The sequence below is a fragment of the Acomys minous genome (assembly GCF_964271855.1).
Source record: "Acomys minous genome assembly, chromosome: 15".
Taxonomy (NCBI): Eukaryota; Metazoa; Chordata; class Mammalia; order Rodentia; family Muridae; genus Acomys; species Acomys minous.
This window is the reverse complement of record NC_140497.1, coordinates 13741887-13754123: the sequence shown is the minus strand read 5'-3', so window position 1 is coordinate 13754123 and position 12237 is coordinate 13741887. Positions and strand designations below refer to the sequence as shown.

The window sequence follows — 12237 nt, the reverse complement described above, 5'->3', positions numbered from 1 at the left end:
TCTGCCTAGTTGTGCACGCCTCCAGCATTCCACTTAAGCTTAAAAGTCTTGACAGGACCTCTAAATCGGTGGGAGTGATTGGATCTCCGCCTTTCCCCACTATAGTCACACTGAGTAAACCTTTTCATTGTTAATTGAATCAGGAATTAGGCTATGGTGGGTGAGTGGCTGAACTTGGCTTGTTAGAGGTGGGGAGGGCAGGGCGGGGGGGGGGTGAGTTCTGGAGGAGTGGGTGGGGGAGCGACACTGGGAGGGGCGGTGGGGGGAGTTGCCAAGGTGGAGGAGGCAATGCCTGGGCTCTTGACGCAATAACTAGTAAATGCACGATGCTCCCAGTGTTACTAGCCCTGAAACTCCAGCTTAGGTAGACTTAGGTACTAGTTTTTGTCTTCGGATACTTCTCCCTCCTCTTTTTTCTTTTGTGTGTGTGTTGTGGGGGGGGGGGCGCGGGGGGGATGGTGAAGTGTTACTTTCTGAAGAGCATCAGTGTGGTTTATCATTCTAACAGTGAACCAGGAACATTCAGACTGCGTGAATGGCGGTGGGAGAACAGGAAGGCAATTCCTGTAACAGTCCCTAAGGCGGTCCTGGAGGGCTCAGCAGATTCACCACCCCCACCCCCGCCACCCCTTTGTTAACTGTCTAGCTAGTCGGATCAAGCTCAGCCCGAAAAGCGCCAGGGTAAAGAATCCTCCATTCCATCAACTCCAGAACCCCGCAACAGACTATTGCTCCATCTCGGCCAGCCACTCGCGCGTCTCCTTTAAGAGCCGTCAAGCTCCCGTGACGTCAGGGCAGGAAGTGTTTGAGGAAGTGGCGCTGGGGCTGGCTGCGTGGGGACCCCAAGTTTTCATGTCCTCAGCGGGTGTCGCTGGCGGCCCCGAGGCCCCTGGGGCAGGTGAGTCCCACGCGAGGGCGGCTCGCGGCTCGGGGAAGGGCTCGCGTCGACGCGCGCTCTGCCTCTTCCAGGGCACTGAGGCTGTGATCGGTGAGGAGCGGGACCCACCAATGGGCCCGGCCGCCCCAACTTTTATTAATTATCTAAACCAGAGTCCGCTGCCCTCACCTTGCAGGGCATCAGCCACTGCTGCCTCCCTGCTTGTTGAACTCCAGTTCTCTTACTCTCAACTTGTCTTTTCCCTCCCCTACTTGCTTCTAGAGTTTGCAGGGCGTCGATATGAGCTGGTCACCTTCCCTCCCAACCCAGACATGTGGGGCCTGGGAGATGAAAGAACGACTCGGGACCGGGGGATTTGGAAACGTCATCAGGTGGCACAATCAGGTAGGGCTCTGGCACCAGGGAGGGCAGGTGACCATTTTCGGTGCTCCTAATGTCCTGGCAGGTGTAAATGGGTGGACCCCCCTCCTATCCTTGGCGTGGTCCAATGGGAGCGTAAGAAAAGGGACTTAAAAGGGGGCCTAAGGGCTGCTAAACTGACTCTTAAAAACTTCATTAACCGTGCCACTTAAATAAGAAGAAAATAAAAAGGAAGCTGTAATTCTAAGTATTTTAAATTACATGTTTACTAATATTTAGACTGACACGTAATACACTGATGAGTGATAAATGTTGTAGAATACAGGCAGCGGTCAAAGATGAGAGCAGCCATGTAATCCCAGCGCTCTCCAGAGGCAGAGGCAGGTGGATCTCTGTGAGTTCGAGAGGCCAGCCTAGTCTACACAGTGAGTCCAGGATACTGTGCCAGGACTAGGCAGAGAAACCTGTTTCAAAATCCAAAATGAAAAAAAAATGTGCAGCACATATAATGCTGGGTGATTTGGACTGATTTCTTTTGAATCTGATTATATATTCTCATTATTTTAGTCCTTATGTATCTGTGTGCTTTTTTTTTTTTTTCATGTTAAAAGTTTCTGTTCTTTCAGTTTTTTGTTTGGGCTGGCGGTAGGTACACTGAAGTTCTTGGCAGGAATTTCTACGTCACTAGCCTACAGTGTGAGAGTTACTTTATCCAGTTGGGATAATCAGTTCATAGTAATACCTAAAAAGCACACCTCACCTGTGGCGTTTCGGTAGCTCCAGCCATCCTTCTGCTGCAGGACACTTAGCTCAGGACACTTGAGTACCAGACATGACATGAAGCTGTCGAACATCGGCCTCTCAGCCTGTGCCCTAAGCCAGGTCCTCAACAAGCCAATTAAAGGAGTCAAAGGAATAGCGGAAAGCAGGAGGTTCGGTCACTGTTGTCACATTGGGAAGAAGGACATTGAGACCCCGAAACCCTCCCAAGTCCATCTTCAGGATCCTGAGATTAGATTAAGGTTTAAATAGAATGCCAAGGATTTGCACATCCAAGCAGTCTAGCTGTCCAACGTATCACTGACCGCCCCCCCCCCTTTTTTTTCTGAGAATATTTTAGAAATCTCTCTTCTAGAAGACAAATTCCCCTTCTGGCTGGTGCCTTTCCTCTCCCAGCAGGAGATTCCTGGGGAAATCCCCATCTCTGAGGCGTCCAATGTCTTTAAGTGTCTCTTTAGAATAGCTTCTTTTCTGCCAGGCCCATTGCCCAACCTTCTGATAGACCCGGGAGAATGCTCTCTGAAGCTCATTTTTATGTTTTAGGGTTCCAGTCTTGGGCAACACTTGGGAAACGCACACAAAATTAGAGGCCATCTTTCTGGGGCATTCTTCCTAAACAGCTACAATTAGGGTCTTGACTCAAAATCGAGTGGTTCAGGTGAGAGACTAGTCTGCTTGTTGGTGGTGATGGTAGGGAGAAACGGGCAGATTTAAGAGATATTTAGGGGTAAAATCAGCAGGACTTGGGTGGGGAACAGAAGATAGGGGTCGGAGTTGGGAAGGAGTCTGGCTGAAGAAGCTGCCTGCTTGATGCTGGAAGTCCTCTACCGTCTTCGTGAACCAGTGCTCAGGGAAAGCCCGGGGCGGCTTTGGGCGCAGAAGCGATCTCTAACCCGTACCTGAGATCAGACGACGCAGCGTTTGTTCTGTTGTGTGTGCATCGGTTCCAAGCCTCTTCAAGAATGCAGGAAACATCTGGCCGCTGCTCTCGGCGTCAGTCATCTTCTTGCTACTTCATATGCTTTCTTTTGACTACAAGCGACAGATTATTTGTAGCTGTCACGTGAGACATTGCGCAGAGGAACCCAGGTCAAAAGCGCAGCCTAAGAACCAGGGTCGTGATTGCTAACCTATTGCATGCCGGCGGCGGCAGGCTGGGTTTCTCGCGTGCTGGGTTTGTTTTGCGTTGCCCTGAGCTGCGTACCATCCTTACCTTACATGCTTTCCTTTCAGTGTTGACAGCTCTCCACGTTGTAACTGAAGAGTCAGAAGCACAGGGGATCTAGGTAGCATACCAGAAGAGGATATACCATTAGCGCATTCATCTCTTTGGATCCAGACCATAGACTCCACTGGGCTTCTCCTGGCCGGGACTAGAGTTTAGGACACGCCCACACACTCCCAGTTATTTCACAACCAATCCAAGCCATTTTGAAGCACTAAGGAAAAGCTAAGAGATCCTCACATCTCTTATCCCCCAGGGAAAAGGGGCCTTGTAACAGATGACCCTACTCCAGTTCCCTTGGTTCCTGGTTCCCCTACACAGTGTGGGCTTGACAGTCTTTGCTGTCTAGGAACACCCCTAAATCTAAAGCTCAAGACTCAGCACAAACCCATGTGTGGTTCAGGTAGACTAATGTTTTTGTCAGACTTTGAGACACACAGAGAGAGGGGAAAGGCACACCTCCAGGGACCTCAGCCTGCAGCTCCTTTTGAGGGACCACACAGCACTTTTTTTTTTTTTGAGACAGGGTTTCTCTGTGTAGCCTTGGCTGTCCTGGGCTTGCTTTGTAGACCAGGCTGGCCTCGAAGTCACAGCAATCCACCTGCCTCTGTCTCTGGAGTGCTGGGATTAAAGGCGTGCGCCAGCACTGCCCAGCAACCACACAGAACTTGATTGGAACCCTGACAGCCACTTGCCACTCTTTTAGATTTTGTGTCACAACTTCTGGTGTGCATGATGGATTCTTAACATGACTAGAAAGGCCTGAAGCAAGTCCCAGAAATGTCTCCGGATCCTTTGCACCTATTATATTGTCTGTGTGTTGGAATGGGTAAGAGGTTGGCAACTCTGGGGGATCCATGTTCATATGACGGGAAGTAGTGAACATGCTGCCTGTTAGAAGGCAAGGATCAATTATTCTTACAAAGTCATGCCAACCTGGTCTACAAAGTGAGTCCAGGACAGCCAAGGCGGCACAGAGAAACCCTGTCTCAACACCACCACCACCACCCCCCCAAGAAAGAAAGAAATAATGCTTATCAAGGTAGTGCACGTCTTTAACCCCACAGCCCACCTCAGAGGTAGAGACAGGCTGATCTTTGTGAGTTCAAGGCCAGCCTGTTCTACAGAGTGAGTTCCAGGGCAGCCAGGGCTACATAGGGAGACCCTGTCTCAAAACAAAAATAAAACAAAACCGGTGCTGCCTGTGCCAGGTGCGTTGTCCGTATTCTCTTGCTCGCTCAGTTGCAGGAGAAGACTTTGAGGAAATGGAACTTCATCAAGTTCTTGAGCGGAAGTGGACTTTAGATGGCCTGTCAGGAAAAGAGACAGTTAAGGGGGTAGAGTGGCACCTAAGGAAGTGATAGTTTCATATTCTGCACAAGGCTCCCTATGGATCGGACCCTGAGTTTTATTTTAATTAACTTCACTGGAAGGGTTTAATTTCTTTTCCTTTCTGTGGATAAAGAGCCAAAGGCCGGATGGACTCGGTGATGTATATTTACTTGCTCAAGGAAGTGGCAACACCTTTATCCCTGAGACTGTTCCTCACATCTGTGGGCAAGATTGGAGGCCACTATGTCATTTGTGTCTGTGTTGCAGGAAATCGAAGACGTTACAGCCCTTTATCATAGGGATAGGTTGTCTGCTCCACTTGATATGTTGGGAAGAAAGATGCATCTAGACCTTTTTGAAGAAAATTATGTATTTTATTTTTTGAACTTTTTGTTTGTATGTTTGTTTGTTTGTTTTTTGAGGCAAGGTTTCTCTGTGTAGCCTTGGCTGTCCTGGACTAACTTTGTAGACCAGGCTGGCCTTGAACTCACAGCTATCTGCCTGCCTCTGCCTCCTGAGTGCTGGAATTAAAGGCATGTGCCACAAGCCCAGCTTATTTTTTGAACTTATAACTACATATTTATCCCTTTCTTTTCTCTCTCCAAACGCTGCCATATATCTCTTCTTGCTTTCTTCAAAATTCATAGCTTCATTTTTCATTAATTATTGATATATATGTATATATATGTACACATATACATATGTATAAATACATAAATACAACCTGCTGAGTATGTATAATGTGCTATATGTTGCATATGTGTAGTATATTTATATTTTCAGGGCTGATCATCTGTGATTGGATGACCAATCAGTATGTTCTGCCCTGGGGAAGACTGTTTCTCCCACTCTGAGCATCCCTTAGTTGCCTGTACTATTTGCATAGGCTTTTCCACATCCACATTAGCATATCTATTATTTTTGTTCTTGATCAACTCGTGCTTAGGCAGTCTTGTTGACTGCCTAACTTCTGACATTCCTAGGAGACGAAACCTTTCAGCGACCCCCCTGTTCCTCTGGCTCTTGCAGTCTCTCTGCTACCTCTTCTGAAGTGATTCCTGAGCTGTAGGTGCAGAAGTTGTGCTGCTGATGTATCCCAGACCTTTACTTTTTAAGTACTTGTTTGAGAATTTTGCACAATGTATTTTGAGCATATTGAGTTGTCTCTCCCTATTCCTCCTAGCTCCCTTCACATTTTATATCTTTTTTTTTTTAAAAATCCAGTCAAATTTGTGCTGCTTCCTACTACAGTGTGATTGACCCTACCACAATACACACGCTTAGAGGAACTGATTCTCCCTCTCTCGGCATCTATAAACTGCCACTTGCTGCCCAGCTAGGGGTGGGACTTCCTGCCTACATCCCCCTCCATGCTTGGATTCTCCCTGGCCCGAGCCTGTGCGTGTTGTCACAACTGCTGTGAGTTCATATAGGAAGTGGCCCTACTTTGTTCAGAAAATCCTGTTTTGTTTGAGTCACCCACAACCCCTGGCTCTTACAATCTTTCCAGAATGCTCCCTGGGTTTACGAAGGAAGGCTGTGATGTAGATGTCTCATTTTGGCTCTTACTCTGTGCTCTGACCAGTTGTGGGCCTTTGTGTTGCTTCCCACTGACTGCAAAGAAGCTTCTGAGGGTTGAATGGTGCCCCGGTGTGGGTCTCCAGGACGCGTGCGGTGACTTGTGCATTCATGCCCTTTGACTCCCCAGCCTGGTCCCATCCACTCACTCCTTCTAGGCCCAGTTTCACACCTTTTTTTTTTCCTTCTCTGAAACATCGATCTTGTGGGACAGGATCTGAGAAAGAGCCTGAAGGCTCACTGATCGTCTCCCTATGACACTGTTGCTGGTTGGGTAGTTATAAATGATTGGCCTTCTGGATTGAAGTTCTAAGGGGAGTTCTGGGTTTTTGGGGAGTTTCCCCTTGATCAATAGGAGGCTGACCACACAGAGTTGGGCGTTCCCGTCTGTTGTCTTTATAAACTGGCTTTCTAGTACCCCTTTGGGAAGCTTTATAATACACAGACATACACAAGATTTGTGTCCTTACGTAAAAGGCAAAGAGTAGCAAACTCTACGGACCTCCAAAAATCAGCTGTGTTCACATGGACAGTACAGTCAGCTCCTCCCCTTTTATTGAGAATAAAGGCCATTTTTCTTTCTTTCGTTCTTTTTTGAGACAGGGTTTCTCTGTGTAGCCTTGGCTGTCCTGGACTCACTTTGTAGACCAGACTAGCATCAAACTCATGGCAATCTTCCTGCCTCTGTCTCCCGAGTGCTGGGATTAAAGGTGTGCACCACCATGCCCGGCTATAAAGGCCATTTTTCAATTGTATTCTGTTTAAGAAGTCTGCTCATTAGCAAGTTGGAGGTATTCCTAGGTTGCTTTCTGTTGCTGCGACACACACTATGACCAAAACCAACTTGGAGAAGAAAGGGTTTCTTTGGCTTATAGGTCCTTCCTGAAGGAAAGGCAGGAACCTGGAGGCAGGAACTGAAGCAGAGACCATGGAGAAACAGTACTTACTGCCTTGCTCTCCACAGTTTACTCAACTTTTCCAGTAAAGTTCAGGACCACTTGCCCAGGGACAACACCATCAGCAGTGGGCTGGGCCCTTCCACATCAATTATTAACCAAGAAAATGTCCTACAGTCTTTCCTGTAGATAATTAGATAGAGGCAGTTCTTTGGGTAAGGTTCCCAGTTACTCTAGCTTGTGTCAAACTGACAAAACAAAGAAACTTAACCAGCACAGGGAAAGAATTCAGGCCTAGTCTGGCTTTCTGAACTAAGATCTCTTTTTTTGTTTGTTTTGTTTTGTTTTGTTTTTTTTGAGACTGGGTTTCTCTGTGTAGTCTTGGATGTCCTGGACTTGCTTTGTAGATCAGGCTGGCCTCGAACTCACAGCGATCCTTCTGCCTTTGCCTCCCAAGTGCTGGGATTATAGGCATGTGTGCCACCACACCCAGCTGAACTAAAATTTTATTTATTTATTTTTATTTATTTATTCATTCTTTTATATATATGAGTTTCTATCTGCATGTACACTGCCATGCCAGAAGAGTGTATCCAGATCACATTATAGATGGTTGTAAGCTACCATGTGGTTGCTGGGAATTGAACTCAGGACCTTTGGAAGAACCCACGGCACTCTTAACCTCTGAGCCATCTGTTCAGCTCCAAACTAAGATTCTTGATCTGGGGATTCTTGACAGAATAAAGTCATTTATTGCTGTGGGAATTTTCCCACCTGTGAGCGCATTTCTAATGTCTGTAATTCAAGGACTGTGTAAGGGAATGTTTGTTTCTGTCTTGGACATTCCTAGGCCTTAGAAGTTAGGATTCCCCTGCAGCTGTAGGGTAAAGCTAAGCTGACACAGGCAGCTCTGTCCCTGTTAGCCAACTGTTTGCATTTTCTAAGTTTGGAGACGAAGGCCAACCTCACATATTTATTCTTCAGTGGCGGCCTTCATTATATAAGTTATCTGGGCCTCTAGGTTGAGCTCGCTGACAGCTTTGTATTAGCTCTAGTACGTGTGCATTGGGCAAGAGATTACAGTTACCCAACGAACAGCCCAACAAGTCCCCTAAATCACAGTGGATCTGATCATTTGTCATACTGTTTGTGTAGAGAATGTCCTCCTGCCCCAAAGACGTCAGTACCTTAATCTCCTGAGTCCTCGGGATTGAATGGCAAGGGAGAATCTGGGTTGCTAACCACCTGGCCTGAGATCAGCACATCACCCTAGTTTATGTAGGTGGGTCCAGTGTCATTGCAGGGGCCCTGAAAAGTGGGGAAGGAGGCAGGAGAGTCAGTGCCAGATCGATCCTAGGTGAGAAAGATGCAAGTGGCCACTAGTGGACTTGAGGATGAGGTAAGGGGCCATAAGCCAAAGAATATGCCCAGACTTGGACTGCAGGAAATCAGGGATGATCTCGTAGAGCCAGTAGAAGAGAACACAGCTCTGCCGACATCATCGTCGACTTGGGATATACAGAGCTATAAGATACCTTGTGTTATTTTAAACAGCTAGGCTTATGGTTAATTCATTACAACAGCAATAGGAGAGCCATGCATGTGTGTAGACTCTTTGGTCTCCGATGTAGACTCTGTCATACCAGGAGTTACAGTGTCTTCGTGGAACCGCAAAACACTAGCGATCTGTGCGTGGAAGCATTGCACGGAGGAGGGCCTGCGCCGGTGGCCGCAGTGATACGGCTCGCCCTTTCACGCCCCTCGCAGCTGTGGAGCTCTGCTTTCTGCAAGCCTAGGCTTCTTTTGAGATTCTACCTGACTAATGGCCAGGGTAGAGTTCTTGGTTGAGGCTGGGTAATTTATTTTTAATGGTGATAATAATCGGCATTTACTTGAGTGAATAGAACTCATCTTCCAAGTATTTGGGAAATAATGTAGCCATGTTTTAGGGGGCCATGTTTCTTTCAAATGTACTTTTAAATATGTTATTTGACAATTTCGTACACGTGTATAATTTTTTGGATTGTGTTCACCTCTCGTACCCTCTCTTATTCCTCCTCCCACTGAACCCCTTCTTGTCAACACGTCCCCCTACTTTCATGTCTTGTAGGCGTGCATGGTCCATTGGGTTTAATTAAGCTTGTACATGAGCTTGGGTGGGGCGTGAGGCTGATTGATCTGTAAGGCTGAGATCAGCGTTCTGGTATCTGATGCGAGCCTTCTTCCTGTGCCATCACTTGGTGGGAGGCAAAGGCCTCTACATGATACCATCTCACCCCTGGCTGCCTATGACCTGACTGATCAGCTCTCAACAGCCCCATCTCTTTTTTTTGTTTTGTTTTATTTTGTTTGAGACAGGGTTTCTCTGTATAGCCCTGGCTGTCCTGGACTCGCTTCATAGATCAGGCTGGCCTAGAACTCACAGAGATCCACCTGCCTTTGTCTCCCCAAGTGCTGGGATTACAGGCGTGTGTGCCACCACGCCTGGTTTCCAACTCTTAATACTGTTACAAAAGCAATTAAATTTCAACATTCCAACCTTAGCATACAGCATTAGTCAGATTTGCTGTTAATGAACAGCCCTAAAACTGGGCAAAAAAAAAAAAAAAAAAAAAAAAAAGAATCTAGCACTATTAGGAAGTGAAACTCCAGTCCATTTGAGACTAGGCGGACATATTAGAGGCTCATGATCTCTCAATGATGGCATTTTCCAACTGTGGCTCCTGAGAATGTGCTTTCCTAATGCGGTCTCACTCTTAAAGACCATGGACGAACTTGTCCGTGGGTTCGGCTGTGTAACCACGGTGATGGATTGAGCAGCTAATCAGCTCTTCTTCAGCGAAGGTCCGAGAACCCAGGCCAAACATCGGGATTCTAACAAAGAAAAGGGAGGAATGATGCTGGGCAGAGCCCAATGGTAAGGAAGCCTCATCTTTTGGGCTGGCCCGAGGAGGCTGTCGGGGCCACAGACGTGGACACTAGCCACAGACAGCATGAATGAACTGTGAAAACATGTCTTTAAGAGGACGGCTGTCTAAAATTATACATGCTTGACTTGATTTACACAAAATGTCCAGAACGTGAAAATCCATAGAGAAGGAAAGTAGATGGGTCCTGCCAAAGGGTTAGAGAGACTCCAGGGAAGATGTGAATCCTGTAGTGGGCGTGGGGTTCGTGGGTGGGGACCCTGCCCCAGCATTAGTTGTGATTTGGGGTGTCTACTTATAGGGTACCAGAAAACTAGGTGTGGAGGTAGCTGCATCTTAGGCAGCCTAAGCAGTAGTTCTGGATTAAAAACACACTCAGAGAGTATTTTAGAGGTTTTATAATAATTGTGCTCTAGCATTAGAGTGGTCATGGCCCCTCCCATTTCTGAAGCTTTTGGTCTTAACCCTCCATTTCAGGGTTGATATCACATTAGGTAGCGTCCCAAGATTTCCGTTTTTCTTCTTTGACCCAAGCCCTTGCAAGAGTTTTGGCCATTTGGGTAAATAAGACGCAGTGGTGCAGTTGGATACTAATGACAGCCGCTTGCACCCTGGGAAGTCTTGCCATGGTCCTCTGCATGTCGTCTTACAAGAGTTAGGTTGCAGGAGCTGGAGAGGTGGCTCAGAGGTTAAGAGCACTAGCTGCCCTTCCAGAGGTCCTGAGTTCAGTTCCCAGCACCTACACGGTGGCTCAGGCATTTGTAATGGGGTCTGATACCCTCTACTAACTTCCAGGTGTACATGCAGACAGAGCATTCATATAAATAAATAAATCTTTAAAAAAAAAGATTTAGAATCATTTCCTAAAATGTACAAGTGAGGCAGATGGTCAGCGGGGGCCTCTAGGGCATCCTTCATGGGTGCCAAAAGTATTATCTAAGTTGACTAAAGCTGATTTTGAAGGTCTTTAGAGATTTTGGTCCTCTGCCTTTTTTTATATATAGAGTCAGAAATCTTGTTCTGTGTGAAAAATAACCCACCATCAGTTGTGAATGAGTGAGGTTGTTTTGTTTTGTTTGTTTGTTTGTTTGTTTGTTTTGGATGCAATTAGCAAAAGTGAATGACCAAAGAGCAAAGAGCAGACAGGTAGACAGCTAAGCAGCATCAAATCGGGTACTTAGAACATTCAGAGTTCTAGAACATTCAGTTCAGGAGCTGTCCAGTTAGCAGAGCATACTAAAGCTTCACCAGATGGGTGCTCACATCAGCTGTCAGAAGTCCACTGGGGAAAGCCTTTGCTGAAATTGTCACTCCAGAGTTCCCAGACGAGGGATTTCCAGGCAGAACAGAGCATTCTTTCCATGGATAAAGTTCTACCCTCCTGTTCCCGCTACAGGCATTTTTATACCGTTCAGTAAACTGTAGTAATTTCTGTTGGGGAGGATTTCTCTTTCTAGATGTTCTCAACAGCCTGGCTGGTGTCACTCTGACACCACTGTCCTTCAGTCCTTCTGGAGGCTGCCACTGGTGACTCCAGGATACCTGGCACCGGGGCTTCTCCCTGCTGCTGCCCCAAACCACAGACTCAGAACCCTCCCCTCCTGTGTGGTCCCTTGGACTCCTTTGTGTACCAGCAAAGACACGCCTGATTACTTCAGGAACCAGTCACCCAGCTAACTAGTCACAAAATGTTAGTTTTCCCATTAAAGAAACCACAGTGAGGTTGAGAATGTAGCTGAGTTGGTAGAGTGCTTGCCCCGTGATCACAAAGCCCTCAGCATCATATACACTGGGCACAGTGGTCCATGCACACCCGTGCATGAATCAGGAGGCTCAGAGATCCAGTGTCATCCATGTAGCCACTGTGATTATCATCCCAGGCTTGGCTTCATTGGAACCTGCTTCAGAAGTGTCTATGTATTATGCTTAGCACTGTGCCCTTGTAGAGTTATCAAACACTTGTTTTGGGATGCCTATCCATACACTATTGCCATGTCCTCATCTTCATTACAGCCTTGAATTGTGGCATGTCAGTGTTCCTATTTCATAAGTAAAGACACAGTCCGTATGTGGTTTTCCTAAGATACACAGGTGGTGAAAGTTGGAGTTTGAGCCGTCCTGTGGCCCGTTGGCTACCCTATGCTGGTCTTCTCTCTGTAAAAGTATCTTTTATTTGCCTGTTTCAATTGTTGTCTCAGAGGATTACTGTCTCTGTCTGGTATCCTAGGCCTAGTCCTGGAA

General features: G+C 46.9%; 1 protein-coding gene across 1 annotated transcript in view; it reads left to right on the top strand.

The window, feature by feature from the left end:
* The first annotated feature begins 766 nt into the window (after positions 1 to 766).
* The window catches only part of IKBKB (inhibitor of nuclear factor kappa B kinase subunit beta), a 54247-nt gene continuing 42776 nt past the window's right edge, over positions 767 to 12237 (top strand). Inside the window, exons 1-2 of the mRNA XM_084758900.1 lie at positions 767 to 898; positions 1160 to 1282. Coding sequence (XP_084615026.1) covers positions 1178 to 1282 — 105 coding nt within the window. The 5' untranslated portion in view covers positions 767 to 898; positions 1160 to 1177. The remainder of the gene's footprint in view (positions 899 to 1159; positions 1283 to 12237) is intronic.